The 25,547-nt window shown below is 37.1% G+C and overlaps 1 protein-coding gene across 1 annotated transcript in view; it reads right to left on the reverse strand.

Annotated features, from left to right (window-relative positions):
• Window positions 1-25,547, reverse strand: part of SUPT5H (SPT5 homolog, DSIF elongation factor subunit) — a 1,344,557-nt gene that overhangs the window by 670,617 nt on the left and 648,393 nt on the right. The window contains exon 10 of the mRNA XM_044069729.1: window positions 24,878-24,971. Within this exon, the coding sequence (XP_043925664.1) occupies window positions 24,878-24,971 (94 nt within the window). The remainder of the gene's footprint in view (window positions 1-24,877; window positions 24,972-25,547) is intronic.

Raw genomic sequence — 25,547 nt, forward strand, 5'->3', positions numbered from 1 at the left:
GACTGGGATTCTGTTCCAGAGTGTAGGGAGCCGATGGGTTATGAATCTGTCCCTCCAGCACGTCCTATTTATTTGTGTTGAGGTTCAAATCCCTCGCTCTCGTGGCTCTGGTGGATTTGGATTTTCTGAGTTGGAGCATGTCCATTAATTCCATATTGGATATGGCCTTATACGTCAGGCATAGATCGCCTCTGAGTAGGCGGTATACGACTGAATAGAGCTGGAGTTTCTTCAGCTGGGAAGCATATGACATATGTTTGAGACCCTTGATCCTCTTGGTGAGGTACTTTTGGGGTCTTTCTAGCTGCTGCAGGTGTCGGGTAAGGTACATCCCAAATGGGGCATTGTACTCAATTATGGGCCTGATAAGGAAAGAGTATAGGGGCACAATGACCTCTCGATCTAGATGTGAATCCTTTCATGATAAGGTGGGTGATATAGAAGGTCTTCCTAACCACCTTGGCAATGTGAGTGTCAAATGAGAGGTTACTGTCAACTTGGGTCCCTAGGTCCCTGATTACTTCTTCCGTACTTAATGGATTACCACCTATGTGGTAATTTGTGGGTACTTTGTTTTTCCCAAAGGGTATGACTACATTTTTTGGCGTTCAGTTTAAGGCCATGGCTCTGGCACCAGTTATCCGTTTCTATGAGGCCTTTCTGAAGGATGCTTGTGTCCACTGGAGTATCAATTATGGCACCCAGTTTGCAGTCATCTGTGAACTTTGTCAGCCACAATCCTCCTATGTTTGCTTGCACCTCGGAAATATAAATGCCGAACAAGAGGGGTCCCAGGACCGAGCCCTGTGGGACACCGCTTGTGACTGGCTTAGAGTCTGACATGGCTCCAGCAATTCTGACCTTGTGGGTTCTGTCCTTGAGCCAGTTTGCAACCCATCTTATGACATATGGGTTTACATTTAAGCTGGTGAGCTTGTCTATGATGCCCGAGTGGGGTATTGTGTCGAAGGCTTTTGCAAGATCAAGGTAGGCTGTGTGAACTGCTTTACCCTCATCAATGGCCTTAGTACTGTTTCAAAAAAGTCGACCAGGTTCAAAAGGCAGGATCTGCCCTTGACAAAGCCGAACTGGGTAGGATCCAGTGTCTGTAGGTCCCCAATGTCTTTGTTTATGAGTTCCATAATGATCCTCTCCATAGCTTTGCAGACCAGGCTCGTCAAGCTTATGGGGCGGTAATTTCCAGGGTCCATAGAAGCACCTCCTTTGTGGAGTGGGACCACTGTTACTGTATGCCATTCTTTAGGTACGTATCCTGTAGTAAGGCTAAGATTAAACAGCAGCCTTATGTGCGGTTTTAGTTCCTCTTGGAGTTCATGTAGCACGCAACCCGAGACACCGCCTGGTCCCATTGATGCTGTGTTTTTAGCTTTGGAGAGGGCGGCTCTCACATGGGCATCTGAGATGTCAAGGAGGCTACACTCTGCTGGGATAGATATTTCTCCTTTTGGGGGGGGGGAATTTGCACTGAACCTGTCTGCCAGTATGTTGGCAATGTCTGTGGGTTCAGTGTATTTTTTTGTCATTTTGGACTAACTCTGAGCATATCTAGGAGTTTCCACCCAGGTTTCTAACATAACTAAAGAAGGCCTTGTGATTGTCTTTAGTGTCTGTTGCGATTTTTCTCTCAAAGTTTGCCTTGGATGATTTTATGAGTGATCGTAGTTTTTGCTAGTACTGATCAGAGATGCCTTCCCTTTTGGGGATTTTGCTCTGTCATGTAGTAGCTTCCTCCTCCTGTTGTAAAGCTTGTTAATGGCTGGGGTCCACCAGACAGGACGCCTGCCTTTGGGGGAATGGGTCTTGGTTTTATTTGGGATTGCATGATCCATGCATTCTTGAAGGTGTCCGTAGAAAGCATTTATAAAGTATTCAGCGGTGTGGGCTGTGGTTTCCACTGGCCCAGGGGCCTTAAAGGATACCACTTCAGTCTTAAGAAGTGTGAAGTCAGCTTTTGAGAAATTCTTCACTGCGGTCTTTTGTGCTGGGGGTGGGGGCAGGATGTGGATTTCCAGTGAGATTAATTTATGGTCTGATCTTACCAATGAGGGGTATACTTCCGGTGTGGAGCACTGTGTCCCCATGTTTGTGATGATTAGGTCTAGTATATTATCTCCTCTTGTGGGAGTGGTGACTAGTTGTTTCATCACATTTGAGTTTATGAATTCTAGGAACCTTTGTGCTAGGGTGTTGGGACTTGAGTAATGCTCCCAGTCTATGTTTGGGTAGTTGAAGTCTCCCAATATGATGGTATTTGGAGAGACATTCATACTCTCCAGTGTCTTCAGGAAGGCTGAGTGAGGTTCCTGAGTTTGAGAGGGTGGTCTGCAGCATGCTACAAACTGTAGGGCAGTTTTACCTATGGTTAGTTGCACATGGATTGTCTCCGATGCTTCGTGCGTTGCCACTAACCTGGAGGTGTGGGTATCTTTGATGAATATGGATACTCCCCCTCCTTTTGTGGTTCGGTCCAAGTTTTGAGGCCGAAAAGCATGATATGAGGTATAACCTGGTAGTGTTGGGGTGCTCTCAGGAGCCTTGAACCAGGTTTCAGTCACTGCACAGACATCGATGTTCTCCATACTGAGGAGGGCTTCAAGAGCGTGTATCTTGAGGTTTAGACTTCTGGCGTTGAGCAGCATTACCCTTAGTTTTTTTCCACTTGTGTTTTCTAGGGAGGTGGGTTTGTCTTTTGAGCCTTGCCTAAAAAAAGGCACTATGGGGGTGGCAAGAGCCTTGGCCAATATCCAGAAGCCCAGGGGTGACAGGTGCAAGCTGTCCCTTGTGAAGCAGCGTGGCTTGTCAAGCTTGTCATCCCAAGCAGACAGACATTGGATCCCCTTAGAATGACACCAGTAATTGAGCCAATTGTTAAAGCTATCATTTTGTCTTTGTACTGTGGTATAATTCTTGGTGAGGGTAATTTGCTGCTCAGGGTCAGGGTCATACTGGCCTGGGCTACATAATCAGAGAGCTCCTCTGTCTCTTTTCATGTAGTCCAGGGAGGTACGTCTCGGGTCACTCACACCAGCATGGACAATGACTGAGTCATATTTGTACTTGCTTTGGAGTGACCTGAGTGCTTGTGTTATGTGGCGGATTCTAGCGCCTGACAGGCAGCTTACTGTAACCTTTTCCTTGTTCAGTCTGGTGAGCGGGGCGTCAATGTGTCTGACTATGGAGTCACCTATTACAAGTGTATCAGGCATGCTGTTTGGCCTTAAGGGCTGTGACTGTTTGGCACACTGACTTTGTGAACTATGTGTTGCATGTGCTATGTTTTGAGGTAGTGGTTGCTTGGATGTCTGCTTTGGAGGCCTCTGTTGTTTTGGTAGATTTTTAATTAGAGCCTCCGAGTATGTTTTTGTGTGTTTATGTGTTTGGTTTGTAGTTGTGATAGGTCTATGTGAGACTGGGTTTGTGGTGTGTGTGGTTACCTTCTCCTCCTGACTGGTTTTGCCAGTACTGAGTCGAGGGAGCTCAGCCTCCAGTTTGGCTATATAGTTGCATCTCTCACATATATTTGTATTTATTGGGAGGAGGAGAGGGTTGTCTGTGTACGAGGCAGTTGTAACATTGCCTCAAGATTCCCAGATTCACCAGCTGAACTGGAGAGGACGCCAGTAATTGACCCTTCGACATGTTAGAATAGTGTAAGGGATTGCTGTGTAACTGAGTCAGAAAGGACCTATAGGGAAATGGGTACTCAAGGGGATTTAGGTGGATGTAGTGCTTTCTTTTTGTTTAAGAGTGCTTTACCTGTGTAAAAATGCTTTAGGAGCAAGTGTTGGGCTTTTCAGATAGAGAATAGACTGTTTAGATTGAAAGTAGAGTTCTAAGGGAAAAACTAAACCGCAGACTTAGCGGAGCCAGAAATAGTTTAAACTTGATTAACCGGCGCTGTGTGTAGCCTACCAGTTAGTTTAAGCCAAAAAAAAACTTTTAAAGTGCAAAACAGTTTAGAAACAAACAGAAATACAGTGAATCAACTTACAGAGCTAGTTTAGTAATAAAAATTTGCTTTTTAGGCAAAATACAGCAGTTGAAAATAGAAAGCCAGAAAAAATACTTATAAATCAATGGAAAGTCACTCTTCCACTCTCTGCTGCTTGTAGAACTCTGCAGGTCACCACGAGGAGCTGTGTGGAGTCATTTTCCTGGCAGGAATTGTGCTTGCAGATGAACTTGATATGTTAGAGCTGTGTTCCACAAGGTCATGGCTTGTCTGCATAGGAGGTGAGAATGAGTGCCCCCTTGCTTGTTTATGTACCACATTACCGTGGTGTTGTCTGTCTTTAATAATAACTGTCCTGGATGCAGAAGGTCCTTGAAAGTTGTTAGGGCATTTTGTACAGCCAACATCTTTTTTTTTGATTGATGTGTAGATGCATTTGGTTTGTGGTTCATTTGCCCTGAATACATTTTCCTGCCATGTGTGCTCCCCAGGCATAATCCGAAGCATCTGTTGTTAGAGTCTGCCTGGCTGAGGGTAGAGTGAAATGCTGACCCTTGTTGAGGTGACATGCCTGTGCCCACCTTCGAAATTCCTGTTGCAGGCAGGGAATTAGTGGTATTACCGTTTCCAAGCTGTGAGAGTGTTGAGTCCAAACACTTTTTAGGTACCATTGTAATTTCCTCATATGCAGTCTGGCATATGGAATTAGAAGTATGCAGGATGCCATGAATCCCAAGGCCTGCAGAATTTTTCTTGCAGGGAGTTGGGACTTTGTTGCCATCAATTGAAAATACTGAGTCAGTTGTCCTTGTTTGTCTGGTGTGAGATAAGCTATCTGGGCCACTGTATTTAAGCTGGCACCCAGGAATATCATCTCTTGTGAGGGCACTAGTTTTGATTTATTTTCGTTTACTGTGTACCCTAGGCAACTTAATAACTGTTTTACAAACGCCAGATGCTTTAGAAGAATGTCCTTGCTCTCTGCTTGTATCAGGCAGTTGTCCAGGTATGGATATATTTGAATTCCTTTTTGTCTGCAAAATGCAATTACTGGTGCCAGGCACTTTGTGAAGACCCTGGGCGCAGTAGATAAGCCAAAGGGCAGTGCAGAGAATTGGTAGTGCATTGAACCAGCTATGAATCTGAGGTATCTTCTGCAATTTTGTCCGATAGGGACATGCAGGTATGCCTCTGAGGTCCAAAGTAACAAGCCAAGCTTTCTTGCCCAACATGGGAATGAGCTGCTGTAGTGTCAACATTTTGAATTTCGGAACATCCAGGTAAGTATTTAGTGGAAAGCTCTAGAATGGGTCTCCATGCTTTGTCCTTTCTGGGGACCAGGAAGAGTCTTGAGTAAAAACCTTGTCCTTGTTCCTGCTGTGGTACTTTTTGAATAGCTCTCATGTCAATCAGGGCTGTAATTTGTTTTTGTGCCTCTGCCCATTGACTTTGTGGCAGGTCTGGCATTCCTTTTAGCCTTGGTAAAGTGTGCAAGTGGAACCTGTAACCTTGAGACACAATATTCAGCACCCATTTGTCCTGGGTGATTGTTTGCCAGTTTTGTGAAAAAAGTGCTAGTTTCCCCCCTAAGGGAGCTGCCAACAGGGTAGAGTTTGGCATTGGAAGGGGAAAGTCATTGAGATGGTTTCCTGTAAGGTTGTGACTTGTCCTCACCTCCTTTGGGATTTGAAGCACCCCACTGTCGTGGTCTGTAAGATCCTTGTGGCTGAGATCTTCCTCTTGGGCGTCTGTATCTGCCTCTTTGTGGCCTGACACTGGAAAGGACCAATTTTAGTAGGCCAATTTCTGCTAAATCTTAACCTGTAAGAAATCCTTTACTATTTGCATAGATTTTGCCTTATCCTCCATTTTCTTTAATACCTCCTCTGCTTTAACACCAAATAAAATATCTTGCTGTAAAGGAGCATCTAATAATTTCGCCTTAACATGATCTGGTAATGTTTGTTCCTTTAACCAAGCATGCCTTCAAATCACAGATCCTGTAACTGCTGCTCTACAAGAAGCCTCTAATTAATCAAAACCACATTGCAAAGTATGTTTTCCCACTTGTTCAGCTGCATGCAATAAATCCTGCATTTCCTTAAAGTCAGGTTGTTCTGCACTTGTACTAATTTTCTGTTTTAACTGAGACAGTAAATATTGTTGATATTTAAGCATGTGAAACTGGCAGTTTAAAGCCCTCACTGCTAAAGTTGCAGAGGTGTAAACTTTCTTCCCCCATCTGTCTAATGCTCTGGAATCCCTGTCCGAGGGAACTGGATTTTTAGCTGTGGAAGCCTTAACCCTTTAGGACCCTGGGAAATAGTTTCTGGGTCAGCAGCAGGGTTTCTATAAAGACATTTGTGTGAGTCATGGACTCTGTAGTACCTATCTGGCTTGACTGGAGCAGGGGGTAGAGAATCTGGATTTAAACTGGATTCAGAGAACACATCGTCCACAATATCCAACACTGGTGGAATAGCAAGGGGCCTGTGCTGAGGCAATAAAAGCAAATCTCTGAGCCTTTTCTTGGACTCTGAATAATCCTGGCCCTCCCAGTGGAAATGCTCCTTCATAGTGTGTAAAGTTTCCCCAAAAGAGTAATCCTCAGGAGGAGAGGCTGAAGGAATAGATTCTTCAGAATCAGAGTCCTCATAGGGGGGCAAGGAATATACAGAAATCTGGTCAGAGGAATCATAGTCTGTTCCTGCCTATGCCTTTTATCAGGAGGGGGATGGGTACTCCTGATCAGAGTAATTAAGCCTTCGGCCATTTTGAGCATCTGCTTTTCAGGCATGGAGGCCTGTCCAGGTGAATGCTGTACTTGCTTCTTTGTCTTTAAAGTTGCTTTAGACTTGGCTGTAGATGCAATGGTTAGTTGTGTAGGTCTGAAAACACCCTCAGAAGCCGATGCCTGCTCAGAGACTCCAGACCCATCTGAAGGGTTAGTCTCCGTAGGCCCAATACCTTGAGTATCCAGAGGCCTAGGCAACTCCACGTGGGAGTCGGTTGCGGCCTGCGGCTCCGAGGTAGCGGGTGTCAGGGGCTGCGAAAGCGCCTCACTGAGAACCGGCGACTGGCCTAGAAGAGGCTTCGTCGTCAGTTTTGGGCCTCGGATGCCTGTCCTTATCTTTATCTTTGCGTTTTTTGTGAATTCCGGTCGTCGGTTGTTCCGACGGCATGGTATAATTAAACCTTTGGCCAAAATAATGGCGTGCAAAATCAAACCGTTTAATAGTGCGTTTGTTAAATCTAGCACAAAACCGACAAATAGTGACGTTGTGATCTGGGCCTAGGCATGGAATACAGAAAGAATGAAAATCCTTATGAGGTATTTGCTTCCCACAAGAAATACAATTATTAACTTTTACTGACATCGGACTGAGGCAAGAAAAAGTTTCCCCAATGGGGTACTTAGCTTTAATGAAGACTTCGGATCTGAAATCGAATTTGAAATCTCAGGAGTAGGCCGACCGGCACTTGCGAGCTGCTTTTGCTTCAGGTACCGCGCGGCAAGAAAGACTGAAGAAAATGGCGTTGGTTGCATCTTATATACCCCTGGCACACTGACGTTGGGGAAGAAGCGACAGCAGCAGACGCCGGACCAAGACTTTGGAACTCTGGCCGACTGCGGGACCGCCTGACGGCAGGATAACCCAAGTGTAATGACTGCAGCTGTGAAACACAATGAACATCTGCATGCTATTCTCAATTATGAACACCATCATCATATTTACACTTCTTACAGGGGACAATTTATTTCTAGCAACAATTTTAGAATTTGTCTCTGTTTTTTTCATGATAAAAATATGTTTGGACTGCTTACATGAAAATAACTTGCAGTGCACCACTTTGCCTTAACTTTAAATGATCTTTTTTTCAAAAATATTTTTATTAGTTTTAAGACTTTTACAAAAAAGAAATGAAAATAAATATAAGATAAGGAACTTGTAAGGTACATCAAACCAAGAAAAAGAAAGTAAAGTACATTCTAAATTAATACAAACAGTTAACAAGAAGTTTTGATTTATAGACAAGCAGTTACTATAACAAGTACCTTACTCCTGAACGGGTAAAACATTCACTAGGGTGCCCCAGAAAAATATAATACAAATAGAAATCAGGCCTCCCAAGAGAAGGATAACTATAATCAGATAACATACTATTATATAAAGTATAAACTATTAATTATTTTGGGGGTACACCACCTAAAGTACAATATACATGTCCTAAAAACCTATTTGCACCATACTTACAATATATTTACATCATGGATTTCAGTGGACCTCTCCGGATAAAATGAAAATGACATAAGACAATTAGTAAAGTGTAATGTCTACATTATCAAATAATTTTGGACCATACCTAGTACAAAAAGGATCCAGCTTGGAATGCAAATGTACAAGAAAAAAATTTGCTGGATTTTACTTTTTCCGGATTAGATCAAAGAGACTTTCCCAATATTTTTTTAAAATAATGATTTTTGCTATTAGTGCACATTTTGTGCGCGGATATATATTTTATTGCCATATCCTTAAAGTTTTCCCATGAAATTGCTGAGGGGTTGGCCCAATTTTTAGTAATGAAATATTTAAGGAGAGCACAAACTGAGACAAGAACATGATGGCAAATACCTTTGATTTGAATAGGAACAATATTAAGGATCACAGTTTGCCAAGAAAATGTAGTTTTTTCATACCCCATTTTTTCTAACTGAATTCTGAGGGAGCACCAGATGGTCTTACAACTCCAGAACATGTGCATTATGTCAACATGAGGGAGAGTGCAGAAAGCACATGTTAAGTTTTTATTGCATCCAAATTTTTGTAAAACAACTGGGGTGTAGTAAGAGTTATTATTTATCATTAGCTGTGTGTAAATTAGATTTTTGAAGGGGGTCAAGTTTAGTGTATTTCTGATTGCTTCATACTTAGATTCGCTAGAGATTTCATCCTGTATTGAATTCCCAGTATTTGGAAAATAAAAGTAAATGACTATGTATAATGGACGACACAAGTTTATAAGTATGTGAGAGGGAGAGTGAATTGATGATTGTGTTAATTTAATATCTTGTTCCATAACTCTGTATTTAAGGAATTTTTGTTTTATAAGTGAGCTGAGTTGTCTTAAAATAGGGTCATATTTATTAGGAGCCCTAAATAAAGTTTTAACTTCTGCTGCATTTTTTTGTACTATAAAAATGCCAGACTGCAGCCTTCTTTTTAATAGGAAAGTTGGATAGGTCAATCATTTTATTACTGATTTTTAAATTTGGATTCAGATATATGGGTTGAAGTATGGGGATTGTATTTTGCAAATTAAGGGATTTCATCAGATCATGAAAAATAAGAATTTTGTTTTTTAGAAGAGGCAAAAACTTAATGTTAAATTCACCAACAGGTGTGAGAAAGGGGATAGATTGAGGATTCATTTTGAATGAACGTATATAGTTATACCAGATCTTAACCCATACTGGAGACCAAGATTTGTCATACGGATCATAACTTGCTATTTTTATTAACAGACTTGCGGTAATTATTTGATAATAAAGACTGAAATCTGGAAAACTTAATCCACCCTTAGCTTTCGGGATAGTTAATTTCCTATATGCTACTCTGGTTGATTTATGGAACCATAAGAATTTAGAAATTGCATTTTACAAAAGAAGTTTTTGGAATATTAAGAAACACAGAGTTTAAAAGGAAAAGGAAAGGAATTCTAGGTAGAATATTCATCTTGATAATAGCAGATTTTGATAAGAGTAAAAGGTTAATATTTTTCCATCTGGTTAGATCATTGTTTATTTGATCCCAAACTTTATAAAGATTACTTTTCATAAGTTCTTGATGAGAGTGCATGAAGTTTATACCCAGATACTTTACTGAATATTTAAGAGGTATGTCAGAAAGGGGGAAGTAGTATTCTAAATGCTTCTTGGGATTCAAAGGAAAACAGGATAATTTGGTGGGGTTAAGCTTATAGTTAGCAACTTTAGAAAAGAGATCAATAGAGTTTCATATTTTCTGGAGGTCTGTGTTAGGAAGCTCAAAGTAAATGTTAAGGTCATCTGCAAATGCAGAGTACTTTATTTCGATGCTATAGATTTTTGGGATATGATGATAGGTCATCTGTTTGATCCAGATAAGAAAAGGTTCAAGATACAAGTTAAAAAGATAGGGTGATAGCGGACATCCCTGTCTGGTGCCATTTGTATGTAATTTTAACAGGATCTGATAAAGTTTTATTTATATAAAGGGAAGTAGAGGCATTTTTATACATCATCCTAATAATATTAATGACCATATCCATGAAATTAAAGTATTCCATTGTTACAAACAAGAAGTTGAGATCCACATTATCAAAGGCCTTAGTTGCATCTACCGTTAAAGCTTATCTTGGATGATTATCCTTTTCAAGGAACATTAACTAATGTATGCAAAGTGAGAGTATTATCACAAAGTTGTCTTTGCTTTATAAAACCCAATTGCTCTGGAGAAATAATTGACGCCATCACTTTCTGAATTCTATTTGCAAAAATAGTAGATAAGATTTTCATATCTACATTTATAAGGGGGATATGCCTATAGTTAAGAGGGTTTGATTTGTCAGAGTTCGGTTTCGGGATGAAAATAGTTTTGGAATTATTCATATATTTGTCCGTAATCCCTTCTGATATGATATGATTATACCTGCTAAGTAGGATTTTTGTAAGATTACTGCAGAAAATTTTGTAAAATTCACCTGTAAATCCATTAGGGTCTGGCGCTTTATTAGGTTTCAGTTTAATAGCTGCAGTTATTTCATTTAGTGTTATAGGGGCTTTTAACTGGGTAATTTGTGTGGAGGATAGTTTTGGGACATTAAGCTTATTGAGGAAGTCTATGTATTGTTCTTTTTGGAAATGAGTTTTGGGATTGCAGATTTCCATGTAAATATCTACAAATGAATTTACAATGTCACTATTTCTATACAGGATTTTCCCTTTGTACTTTATGTCCTTTATAAAGTTTGGTCCTTCTTTGATATTTATTAGCTTTGCTAGAGTCATGGATGGAGTTTGAGCCCATTCTGAGCATCTATGTAGAAGCTTTAATTCAGTCAAAGAGTAGTTTTGTTGGTGGAAGAAATATATTTCCTTCCGAATTTCATTAAGTTTAATTTCCAAATTAGGGGAAAAATCTTTTTGCAGCTCTGCATCAATTTTTTTAAACTCTTTTGTGAGGTTATTAATGTACAGACTCTCTTTCTTTTTATAATAAGATGCTTTTTGGACAAGTATTCCTCTAATGACAGCTTTAGCCGCTGCCCATTGTATATCTAAAGGGATATTGGAAAGCAATGATTCAGCTTCTAAGTGTTTTAGATATTCATTAACCTCCTGCAAAACGTAATTTTTTTCAGAATGTTACTATTTAGTGACCAAGTGAAAATCTTACTGTCATAATTGCATTTTTGGTTAGGGTTAATGCCAAGTGATATATTCGAATGATCAGATATAGATCTGGCCTCATGAGCAAAATTAGCAATTTTAGTCGAGAAAGCATCTGAGATCAGGTAATAATCAATCCTAGACCAAACCTTATGTGAGGCCGAATAGAAAGTGAATTTATCAGACTCCCTGTCAATCTCAGATATTAAAAAAGGGTCAACTAAATTAAAACTATTCATCAAATCTTGAAAAGAAGCAGTTATTTGGGTGGGCTGTTTTCTGTTCTTATTCGAGCTATCATTTGATGGATCAATAAGAGCATTCCAGTCGCCACCAATAATGAAGAAATGATCATGGTATGGAAGTAGTAGATTATGTATTTCCTGGATGAACAAATGTTGGTTTGAACATGGACTATACACATTCAAAAACAAAATCGGGGACTTAACTTGTGGGTATGAGCAAGTGAATAAACACCATCTTCCATTTGAATCAAATTTAGTATCAAGCACTTCTCCAGGGAAGGACTTTTTATTAAAATAGCTGTACCTTTTGATGCAAGGCTGCGCCCTGCTGATATAATCCGTCTAATCCAATTTCTTTTTTTAATATTGTCCCATTGGTAATTTGTCATATGCGTCTCTTATAAAAAAAAAATGTTTGATTTGTCTTGATAAATCAGGTGCATAACCAGTTTTTTTTTAATGTCCTGAAGACCATTTACATTCCAAGAATTCACCCTGATCATCTAACTATAAGTTCAAAAAATAACAATAAAAAACAAAATAGGGTCAACAGAGATACTAGTTTCACCAGGAACAGTCCATATAATGATAGTTCCTTTTCTAACACACAAAAAATATACTCAAAACTGATGTTCTGACATCCATGCTCCTAACCTTACAACCTGTACCTAATCACCCATCTCCCTGATATGATTTTATTTGCAAATGTAAAAGATACAAATATACTGTTAAACATTTTTGTATAAAATAAATGTTACAGGTATGCAACAGGGAGACATAAATACTAAAGCAACACAACAGGACCAGTATAAACCACATTTATTAGCTTCCTCTCTCTCTAGCGCCTCGGCCACAGTAAGCCTTCAAGGAGTAAAGTATCAGATACAAAAAACAATATATATAATCACATCAATTAACCAATAAAATAATTATACAATTAATTAATAAAATTCATATAAATTCATTGGTTTAAATCACACTTCTCCAACAACATTCTGTATTCAAACCTCTAGGCAATAAAGTGCCATATTTCAAAATAAAAACAGTTTCCTTTTTTTAAAAGTAGTTTTACTAAAACAGATGTATCAGATTCAAAAATAGCTACCTGTTGTAAAATAGTGGCTTGTAAACTATCACTATTGCCACTATGGTGTTCATAACAATGTTGAGCTAAAGGGCTCTCTCTTTTATTATTTGTTATATCTCTTAAATGTTCAAGAAGCCTCACCTTAAACAATCTTTTGGTTTGCCCAATATAAAACTTGTTGCATCCACATTTGATAGCATAAATTACCCTACTAGTTCTACAATTATATATCCCATCCGGACAAAAGTTTACATTATTAATATTAGAAAAAATTCTATGTATATATGGACAACCATTACATTTCCCACATGGGAATGTACCCATGCTGGACAACTGATAGGATATTTTGATTCCTGGTCTAGAAAATTTTGTATGTACTGTCATATCTTTGATACTTCTGCCTTTTTTATAAGAAAAAATTAATTTGTCATTAAATTATTTAATTCTTCAAAATTATATAGAAATTCCCAGAAATGTAATATACATGTTTTGATCTTATTACTGCAGGCATTGTCAGTTGAAACTACAAATAAATTCTCTTCAGAATTAGTTTCTCTATTTACAATATGCCTGCTTCCTCTGTTTTTATAGATGTGCTGTGTATCATGTCTCAATTTTACAACCCGTTGAATATCAGCATCCAATAGTCTAACATCATATTTCCTTCTCATAAACATGTTTTTAGTTAATTGAATTTCCTTCAAAAACATATCCTCATTACATAGCCGTGAAATTCTTAAAAATTCACCATATGGTAAAGCTTTAATGATATGTGCAGGATGACAACTAGTAGCTTTCAAAAAATCATGAGGCACCCCAAATTTCCTATATATGCTAGTTGACACAGGTTGGCCGTCTATACCTTGTAATTTAACATCTAAAAAATTAATTGTCTGTCCATATTGTAACCCATCAAAAAAAATATTAAATCTATTCTTTTGAATTTCATGTACAAAATTCTGTATATAATTATTAGCATGTTCACACAAAAATATTAAATCATCAATGTATCTAAAATACAACTTTACATACTTCTGTACAAATACATTATTATAAATACATTCTTTTTCAACTAGGCCCATAAAAATGTTCGCATACATCGGTGCAAAAGGAGCACCCATTGCTGTTCCTTGTTTCTGATGAAAAATCATATCATCAAAACAGAAATAATTATTTTCTAAGCAAAATTGAACAAGATCAAGTATATAATGTGTGAAGGGCAGATCTCCCATACTTTTAAACAATGCTTCTAAACCAAATTTGTGTTGGATATTAGTATAAAGACTTTTAATGTCTAATGTAATCCAATGCATGTTTTTATTCAATGCGACCGATTTTATTTTTTCTAAAAAATCAAAACAGTCTTTAATATAAGAAGGAAGACTGACTGCTTCCTTTAATAGTACCCGATGTAACACAACTCCAAGATTATGTAAAAAATATTTTCTGGCTGATACAATTGGTCTGCCTGGAGGTTTATCACAATTCTTGTAGATTTTAGGAAGACAGTAAAAATAAGCAGGACCTGTATCTGTTAAACTAAGTTTTTTGTTAACATCAGTATCAGTCCAATAACCTAGGTGCAAGCCTTTCTGAATTAAACTAATATATTTTTCTTTCGCTTTTTCTATTGCATCCCCTTGGACTATACAATAAACAGATTTGTCACCTAATAAATCCCAACACATATGTAAATATTGTGTATGGTGCATTATTACTATTTTATTGCCTTTGTCAGAAGGCTTAATAATTAGATCTGCCTGTTTAAAAAATTTCAGTAATTCTAACCATTCTAGTTTAGAAAGGTTATATACAACTTCCTTCACATCAAAATTCTTTAACACATATTCCATATCAAATTCTACCATGGCATGGAATTTCTTAATGCCATCATGACAAAAAGGAGGCATATATTTGCTATCTATATTTATGTCAGAAGTATCTAGACACCTCTGCTCACAAGGCTCACTAACACATGCAACAAAGGAATCACTGGTATCTGAATCCACACATTCCACACTATTTGCATTAACGCTTATATTTGCCATATTGTTATTACACAAAATAAATTTAAAATTATACCATAAATGCAACTTTCTAATAAATCTGTATAAATCCATTTTACATTCATATGTTTTAGGTAATACAGTCGGCACAAACTTTAAACCACAATTCAAAACAGATAAAAGATTCTCAGATACATAGCAACCAGACAGGTTTACCACACTATTATTTAATAAACAGTAATCAGTACCATTTAGTTCTTTTGTTGTCTCTCCATTGGCGTTGAGGCCCATTTCTCTGATACTCCCGTTCCCCAAAGCCTCTTTTACGTTGTTGGCCATAGTTGCCTGCATTCTGAAACTGTTCAGGAAAAAAATGACGATTACCCAGCGAAGGCAACTCCGGATAGTCATTGGCCTCCAGATCATGAGTCAGTCTATCTGGTAATTGATTGGGTGTAACCACACTGGAAGTGCCGGGAAGTCTGTGTCCGTTTTCATTCAAATGATTGGATGGTTGAGCCGAAGAGCGTGAACGTTGATTGGCTCTATACAAATACACATTCCCTTTCTCAAAGTCCCGCAAGTCTCTTTGGATTTTATACATTTTTTGATCTATAATTTTCTTTTCTAATATATTTACTTTATCTTGAATATCTCTGAGGCAAGAGTCCAATCTGCCTCTATCTAGCACAGTCACTAGATTATTACAAACTAAATTGATATCTTTTTTTAAATTAACCAGTTTAATGTTGTCTCTTTCTACCAGGATTTTGATCCATTCTCTTGAACATTGATGCGCTGTACATTCCCATCTAGTTTGAAATGTCTTATCAATTTGGCAAGCCAAATTAAAGGGTTAAGACGGAAATTTGACTGCCCTGAGCCCTCTGGGAATGATATCCAAATCCAGATATCTTTGTAAACTATTAACATTATAGTAAGTTGCTGTTTCTTTATTCATGAGATTAGTGAGTTTGGAAATGGAAGTTTTTACCTCTGTAGGGAAATCCATGGAGCGTTTGCCAATATTCGCAAAAGGATTGCTCAAACGCTTGTTGCGTGTTTCAGCGAGGAAACGCTCCCATGCTGGAGTATCCACCACATTGTCAGTACCTAATGTTCTCTCAGGTCAATCCAAATTACGATCCGAGTTGGTGTTAAAAAAACCCATCAAGTGTCCGTTGAGAGGACCCACCACTGTCCTCTCTAAAAATTTGTGGTACATTCATGGCAGGATCACTGGCCATCAAAAGCAGATAAGCAGATAAGCAGATAAGCAACAATGAAAAATAAAATTCAGGAACACCAAAGCAACACAACAGGACCAGTATAAACCACGTTTATTAGCTTCCTCTCTCTCTAGCGCCTCGGCCACAGTAAGCCTTCAAGGAGTAAAGTATCAGATACAAAAAACAATATATATAATCACATCAATTACCCAATAAAATAATTATATAATTAATTAATAAAATTCATATAAATTCATTGGTTTAAATCACACTTCAACAACATTCTGTATTCAAACCTCTAGGCAATAAAGTGCTTACTGTTTATTAAATAATAGTGTGGTAAAACCTATCTGGTTGCTATGTATCTGAGAATCTTTTGTCTGTTTTGAATTGTGGTTTAAAGTTTGTGCCGACTGCATTACCTAAAACATATGAATGTAAAATGGATTTATACAGATTTATTAGAAAGCTGCATTTATGGTATTATTTTAAATTTCTTTTGTGTAATAACAATATGGCAAATATAAGCGTTAATGCAAATAGTGTGGAATGTGTGGATTCAGATACCAGTGATTCCTTTGTTTCATGTGTTAGTGAGCCTTGTGAGCAGAGGTGTCTAGATACTTCTGACAAATATAGATAGCAAATATATGCCTCCTTTTTGTCATGATGGCATTAAGAAAAAGAAACCTCTAGGCAATAAAGTGCTTACTGTTTATTAAATAATAGTGTGTTAAACCTATCTGGTTGCTATGTATCTGAGAATCTTTTGTCTGTTTTGAATTGTGGTTTAAAGTTTGTGCCGACTGTATTACCTAAAACATATGAATGTAAAATGGATTTATACAGATTTATTAGAAAGCTGCATTTATGGTATTATTTTAAATTTATTTTGTGTAATAACAATATGGCAAATATAAGCATTAATGTAAATAGTGTGGAATGTGTGGATTCAGATACCAGTGATTCCTTTGTTTCATGTGTTAGTGAGCCTTGTGAGCAGAGGTGTCTAGATACTTCGGACATAAATATAGATAGCAAATATATGCCTCCTTTTTGTCATGATGGCATTAAGAAATTCCATGCCATGGTAGAATTTGATATGGAATATGTGTTAAAGAATTTTGATGTGAAGGAAGTTGTATATAACCTTTCTAAACTAGAATGGTTAGAATTACTGAAATTTTCTAAACAGGCAGATCTAATTATTAAGCCTTCTGACAAAGGCAATAAAATAGTAATAATGCACCATACACAATATTTACATATGTGTTGGGATTTATTAGGTGGCAAATCTGTTTATTGTATAGTCCAAGGGGATGCAATAGAAAAAGCGAAAGAAAAATATATTAGTTTAATTCAGAAAGGCTTGCGCCTAGGTTATTGGACTGATACTGATGTTAACAAAAAACTTAGTTTAACAGATACAGGTCCTGCTTATTTTTACTGTCTTCCTAAAATCCACAAGAATTGTGATAAACCTCCAGGCAGACCAATTGTATCAGCCAGAAAATATTTTTTACATAATCTTGGAGTTGTGTTACATCGGGTACTATTAAAGGAAGCAGTCCGTCTTCCTTCTTATATTAAAGACTCTTTTGATTTTTTGGAAAAAATAAAATCGGTCACATGGAATAAAAAGATGTATTGGATTACATTAGACATTAAAAGTCTTTATACTAATATCCAACACAAATTTGGTTTAGAAGCATTGTTTAAAAGTATGGGAGATCTGCCCTTCACACATTATATACTTGATCTTGTTCAATTTTGCTTAGAAAATAATTATTTCTGTTTTGATGATATGATTTTTCATCAGAAACAAGGAACAGCAATGGGTGCTCCTTTTGCACCGATGTATGCGAACATTTTTAAGGACCTAGTTGAAAAAGAATGTATTTATAATAATGTATTTGTACAGAAGTATGTAAAGTTGTATTATAGATAGATTGATGATTTAATATTTTTGTGTGAACATGGTAATAATTATATACAGAATTTTGTACATGAAATTCAAAAGAATAGATTTAATATTTTTTTTGATGGGTTACAATATGGACAGACAATTTTTTAGATATTAAATTACAAGGTATACACGGCCAACCTGTGTCAACTAGCATATATAGGAAATTTGGGGTGCCTCATGATTTTTTGAAAGCTACTAGTTGTCATCCTGCACATATCATTAAAGCTTTACCATACGGTGAATTTTTAAGAATTTCACGACTATGTAATAATGAGGACATGTTTTTGAAGGAAATTCAATTAACTAAAAACATGTTTATGAGAAGGAAATATGATGTTAGACTATTGGATGCTGATATTCAACGGGTTGTAAAATTGAGACATGATACACAGCACATCTATAAAAACAGAGGAAGCAGGCATATTGTAAATAGAGAAACTAATTCTGAAGAGAATTTGTTTGTAGTTTCAACTTGCAATGCCTGCAGTAATAAGATCAAAACATGTACGTTACATTTCTGGGAATTTCTATACAATTTTGAAGAATTAAATAATTTAATGACAAAAAAATTATTTTTTTCTTATAAAAAAGGCAGAAGTATCAAAGATATGACAGTACATACAAAATTTTCTAGACCAGGAATCAAAATATCCTATCAATTGTCCAGCATGGGTACATTCCCTTGTGGGAAATGTAATGGTTGTCCATATACACATATAATTTTTTCTAATATTAATAATGTAAACTTGCCCGGATGGGATATATAATTGTAGAACTAGTAGGGTAATTTATGCTATCAAATGTGGATGCAACAAGTTTTATATTGGGCAAACCAAAAGAATGTTTAAGGTGAGGCTTCTTGAACATTTAAGAGATATAAGAAATAATAAAATAGAGAGCCCTTTAGCTCAACATTTTTATGAACACTATAGTGGCAATAGTGATAGTTTACAAGCCACTATTTTACAACAGGTAGCTATTTTTGAATCTGATACATCTATTGTAGTAAAACTACTTTTAAAAAAGGAAACTGTTTTTATTTTGAAATATGGCACTTTATTGCCTAGAGGTTTGAATACAGAATGTTGTTGGAGAAGTGTGATTTAAACCAATGAATTTATATGAATTTTATTAATTAATTGTATAATTATTTTATTGGTTAATTGATGTGATTATATATATTGTTTTTTGTATCTGATACTTTACTCCTTGAAGGCTTACTGTGGCCGAGGCGCTAGAGAGAGAGGAAGCTAATAAACGTGGTTTATACTGGTCCTGTTGTGTTGCTTTGGTGTTCCTGAATTTTACTTTTCGTTGTTGCTTATAGACATAAATACTAACCTCGATAGTCCAAGTGTCACCCAGCATTCACAACTACACCCTCATACCACTCCAAAAACTATTTAATACTAGTATATAAATCTAAAATGTACATTTAAAGGCAAAAATATGCTTAGAATAGTTAATAAAAGAGTATATGAATCATACTTTCTAAAAGACATATATATATCATTTTAGCAGATCATAACATGGAATTAGTTATGCTTACAGGTGCATCAGGTTGGATTGGTATATATTATGATTGTACACAGTTTAGAACTAACTCCCTATAAAATCAACAATACTATATCTTATCACAGACAGTAAGCAGGCAAGTGTAACTATATCTGGCATTCCGAGGGTAATGGCATATCTATAAATATTATTTTAAAATCTATTATTGAAAATCAAAATCACATACCTAAAATAAACACATCTAAAATAAACAGAAAGACCATTTATAGACCCAAAGTCATCAGCTGAGCGTTGGATATCATCTGCAGATACCCGAGACTTATAAAGCTTATAGAACACATAACTATACACTTCACCCCTATGAGATACAGATCACTTATTTAGCTGCAGTATTAGATTTTAGACACAATTAAATTAATACTCAGTTTCCAATTTAACTAATACTACAATATAAAACTAAATACTAATCAATTAATATTTGGCAGGCATTATAAAACTAGAGACATATATATAACATATATAACATTACCCTGAACGAAATCCTTCAATGTTCTTACATTTTCAGCATCACACAACCCAAACTGTAAAAATACAGTCCATTTCTTCAAAAATATGATGTATTTCATGATTTTTAGCTATCCCAGTAATGATTTTTGCTTCTTTACTTCTTTTCCCATGCTCTCTGACCTTGTGACATCATCGGCCAATGTTTTCATTGAATTCTGGGATATGGAGAGTAGAAACAGCCCAGCAGACAAAAGAAACCCTCATGGAGCTGTTATGTAGGCCTCCCCAGGCCTCAGGAAGCAACACGAGTCCCAGAAAATGGAGTAATTTAAAGCAGAAGAAAATAAATTAAAGAAAAAAAAAATAAAAAATGACAGTATTTCCAGAATGTCCAGAGAGTGACAAAAAAAACCCAACAGGACTTTAATTGGGTATGATTAGCTCAGTTAGCTTCCTTTCTTTGTTTACAGATCTGAGAAAGTAAAAAGTACCATTTCTGTAGGAAGTCATTTCTTCTGATAGTGTTTCCAGCTTCTGTTAGTGTTTCCAGACCTATCATCAGAAAGAAGCTGCATTTTTTTAAAGCAGTATTTTCTTTATTTTATTTTAAATAACTTTGCCATAAGTTTTAAATAACTGGTACTTCCTTGAAAACTTGCATAAATGTTTTCTGTGCCTCCTCCACAGACTGTATAAAGTGCTTTTGGTCTTTATAGTTAAAGGAAAGAGTGGCTGGGTATTTCATTTGGAAACAAATATTTTTTTTTATTAGCAAAGCACAGAAAGGGGCTAGAGCTTGTCTCTGTACTTTAATGGGCTGAGGTAAGTCTTGTGATAATGAGATCCTGTAGCCTCTCCATGAGATGTTTTCTTTCTTCTTTGCAGCCATTAGCAGTAAATTAACATGTGCAGCATTAAGTAGTTTTGCATAGATCTGTCTGGGGTTAGCTTCATTTTGAGTTTTCCGTAGCACTCAATGAACTCTTTCCACAATAATTTCTTTTGCAAGAGATTTATCTTCAGTTACTAGTTCAAAGATCTCTGTTAATATTACAGGTAGTTGGGGTTGATCAAACTTTTCCGGAATGCCACGTATTAAGATATTATTTCTCCTACTTCAAGCTTCTAAGTCAGTTATTTTTTTATTGTAAGTCATTGATAATTTTTCCATTTCATTTACCTTAGCTTGTAAATCCTGTATCTGCTTTGAGTTCTCCTCAGTTTTATTTTCTATTGTGTTTATTCTTGTTATAATTTGCTCCAGGATTGAACCGAAGGAATTTAGCTTATCTGAAAATAACTTGAACTCATCTTGCAATGGTTGTAATGCTGACTTAATATCTTCAAGTGAAAGTGCAGATTCAGCTTTGGTTTTAGTAGGCCCTTTGTTCAGCTCTTGTGTGGATTTATTTATTTTTTGTCTCTTGGATATTACATCTTTCTCAGGGGTAATTATAGAGGAAAGTTTAGTTTTTGTAGTTGTAGAATCCATGGTTTCTTGCTTATTAGCCATCTCATATTTGAAATACTGTTATATGCAGACAAGGATATTACCATGCAGCCTCGGCCTTCTCCAGAATGAGTTCAGGTAAATACTTAGAAGTAAGGTTTAAAATTAGCTTTTTTTATCCAAAATGCCACTGTAGATCCAATCCTTTCGACATATTTTAGCAGAAATACTCCTGTCTTTTAACTTTTTAATCCAGATGCAGGTTATTTTGAGCGGATAAACTTAGCTGGAACAGGGGCAGCAGAAAGTATGTGTTTAATACTCGGCAGCCATCTTGAACTCCAACGTTAAATGATCTTTAAATTATCTTGATTTAAATGGTCTTTAAATGATCTTGCTTGTTTTACAATTACTATCTCAAGCCTTGGTGCAAATTTTTACCACTAGTCCAGATATCATTTGCACCCTCTGAGAAAAATGTAGCTGGCAGTTTACCAATTCATAAACCTCTCAGTGTGCCATTTATAGTAATACATATTTTCAAAATGGTTTGCTGTCAAAATACTCAACTTTTTCTGTATTAGCTGCACCATTTCCTTAAACTGGCCAGCAGCAATCTTAGGAGGATCCATGACCAATAATGAATCTTAATGGATACTTCTCTGTTCCCTTTACAGCAAAATGTTTTCAAAAGCAAAGTACTCAGGCACTTGCTCTGAAAATCTGTATCTATTAGAATATAGCCATTATAATACCTATGCTTACAACAGTAAAAATACAATAACTTCTCAATATTACTACAAATTCAGTTATTATAGCAAACTAATTGTACCTTCAGAGAAATAACAAAAATCACAAGAGACAATTACATTTATATAGAATATGATTTCACTGGGTATGTGACAACTTGTTGAACAGTACTATACTGAAAGTCATAGTACTGTAGTCAAAAATCCTGAAATGTCAAAATGTTGATGAACTCAAAATGCTTACTAATAGTATACGTGTACCAATACACAGCCAGTCAACAAACAATAGCACTCCCCTGTTAATGAAACTAACTGCTAACATTGGTCTTGCATGTCTACACATATAGAGGAGTAGATATTTTGATTTTAGCATTTTGACATGTCAACATAGTATATTCTAAGCTTTTGGAATATAACATTTACATCCCAGGGAGCTAACACTGGCCTCTGAGATTATTTCAAATGATGTACCGCTTTAAAAATGGATTAATTAGGTAGTGGAACAACAAGGGCGATTCTCCCTTAGATATGCTACAATAGAGCAAAGTTATTCCTTAATTCAACCGTATGAAAGACCTTTCGCAAAAACTTTGTTAATGTCCTTAAATACACCATAAAGCAAGCCTCTACCATTTGGCTAAAAAATTCTCACTGCCACATCATCTAGCTTTCTAAAGGATTTTAGCTTTCATAGAAAGTCCCTCTTAAATGGGATCGGGCTGAGAGGATTCACGCTTCAAGCTTTATGGTACACACAAGTTAGGATGCATGAAGTACATCACGTGCCCCCCAATGCAATACCCAAAATCAGACATGACATGGATCTGCATCCTCAGTGTGGGGGGGGGGTGTCATTAAGCTGCCTGGCCTACCATGAAAACCCCTTTGTGACTACTGGGATGAGTGGCATCTGGTGTCCACTGACTGAGGGGATGGTAATGCTGTTGACAAAGACTCTTTAGATATCACTGCATTTTTTTCATGTGCAGACTGGCCAAGGGTACCATGAATACAGAGACTAATATATGGTCCAATGTTTCCAAAATGTCCACACTGTGGGTTCCCCTTCTCCCTCTGAGCCAGGCTTGAGAAAGGTCTTCAGTTGGGCTCTTTTATTAACTCAGGAGGAACGGACACTTCTAGTCTCAGAACGCTCCCGGCAAATCATCATAATCAGACTTGCTTTCTACATGTTGAAGAATAAGCTCATATTGGTCAGAATGGACATCATTAAGGTTAAAGATGTGCCCATCTTCTTTATCGAGGAGGAACAATATCCATTAATGTGGGTCCAAGGAATGTTTCCAAAATTCCTTCCTGACTGACTTTATGAATCATCACAATATACAACACAGCCAATCCTGGAGAAACAGCCATGATTGCTGCTGGCAACCAGTGCCAGCCTGAGCATCAACAACCTTCTCCTAAAACACTTACGAAGCCGCAGCAGCAGCCAAGCTGAAAATCCCACCTGAAACCTCCTGAAGGAGTCTTGACAGGTGGGGACCATGCTTTACATTGACACACAAGTCAGATCTTCACTGAGATTTGCACTAGCAGACCTCTGTGGAGCTGATGAAGTCTTGAAAGAGGACCTTCAGTAGCCACTCTTCTTGTTTTCTTCTCTGTTGCAAGTTTGAGGTAGAGGACTCATCTAGAAGACATTTGGTTTGTGTGAAGGACTACATTTTCTAAGTATGCCCTTAGAGTCTAGAATGTCGTAACAAGTCTTCTTTCTGAAAGCTGCAAAGCATTGAGACTTAATGCTTTTCCCCAAGGCAAAAAGGGCACTGTGCATGGAAATCCTTCAGTGGATTCTGCCTTTCACATGCGCCCTTGTGTTAATGTTTTTCCAGGAATGGCACATACCTCTGAAATGTTGGAAAAGTAAATTGTCAAAATATAACTTTACAGTCCAACAAATATACCAGCTGCAAGAGAAACAGTAAAAGCTCAATGAACGAAGAGTTACACTGAGTACATACTATTTAGTTACTTAGAAGGCACCCAATCAAACAATATATGAAGGACTAACTTTCTCTTCATGGTACAAACTGAATGATGGAGCAAGTGATTCATTACATATAGCAACCAAGAACCAGTTGTGCTCACAGGGGATGTCAGAGAAAGCTCCTGAATTCAGAGTAGAAGGTTAACAACCATGTTCATCAAAACACATGGACAAGGATTACTACTGCAGTGGTGATCCCTCAACAAATCTATGGCATGTCAAAGTCTATTTTTTTTTTGGTGATATTTTACATTTTTAGAGGAAACAAACAGTAAGCTTGTAAACACTGTGGTTACACCTTTTCTGATTCGCCAGTCTCTGGAATGGCTTGTGGAGATTTAATTTATTTCCTTGGGGGTGGGAGGTGGGGCAGTTCTTAATCTATCTTAATCTTCTGGCAACTGGCTCAGAGGACTAAGAAGCTGTTAAACTGTTTCTCATGGTGCACTGGTGCAAAGTTTGATTTCCTCTGCCTTCACTGCCTAACTTCCAGGCTGAGCCTCTAAAGGACAATGGAGATCACTGCTCTACCCAATAAAAAATACAGATAAAACAAACTTCAGTTTGCAAAACAAAATATGTTTCTGCCAAACTGTGGTATCTACTTAAGTCTTAACTTTTGAAAATACAAATGGCATCAGCAGATGAATATATCATTATTTTTTTCATTTTAAAATGTCTTCAGCTATATGTGCATAAAACATTCTTACCAGTGCCTTCAGTTACAAGCTCCAGATCTATCCCTTCAGGCTGATCCTCAAACTTCTCCAGCTCTGACAAAGTAGGTTTGACTCCTTCAGTAATCTGCAAGCATCATAATAAAGAATTATGCAACATAATTGAGAAAGACTTTGCAATGATATACTAATAAAGGAGAAAACTATTCAGAGACAGGGTCAGCTGATAAACACAAGCAATACTGTTTTAACAGCATCAGAAACAGACAATTTTCAAAAGCTTAATCTGACATATGTGAGTGAAGGTCAGCTGGCAGTGGTTTGGTCATCACACTTAATGCAAGTTTGCTATTTTGCAGTTGAAAGAGAGCCAGAGAGAGAGACAGAGAGAGAGAGAGACAGAGAGAGAGAGAGAGAGAGAGAGAGAGAGAGAGACAGAGAGAGACAGAGAGAGAGAGAGAGAGACAGAGAGTCAGAGAGAGACAGAGAGAGAGAGAGAGAGAGAGAGAGAGAGAGAGACAGAGAGAGAGAGAGACAGAGAGAGAGAGACAGAGAGAGAGAGAGAGAGAGAGAGAGAGAGAGAGAGAGAGAGAGAGAGAGAGAGAGAGAGAGAGAGAGAGAGAGAGAGAGACACGCACACCCTACTCCAAGAAAACCCATGTTTCTGTCTGTAAGGAACAAGATTTATTAGATATGTGCCACA

Source organism: Protopterus annectens, chromosome 4.part0, assembly GCF_019279795.1.
Source record: "Protopterus annectens isolate FY-2018-M chromosome 4.part0, PAN1.0, whole genome shotgun sequence".
NCBI classification, from domain to species: Eukaryota; Metazoa; Chordata; order Ceratodontiformes; family Protopteridae; genus Protopterus; species Protopterus annectens.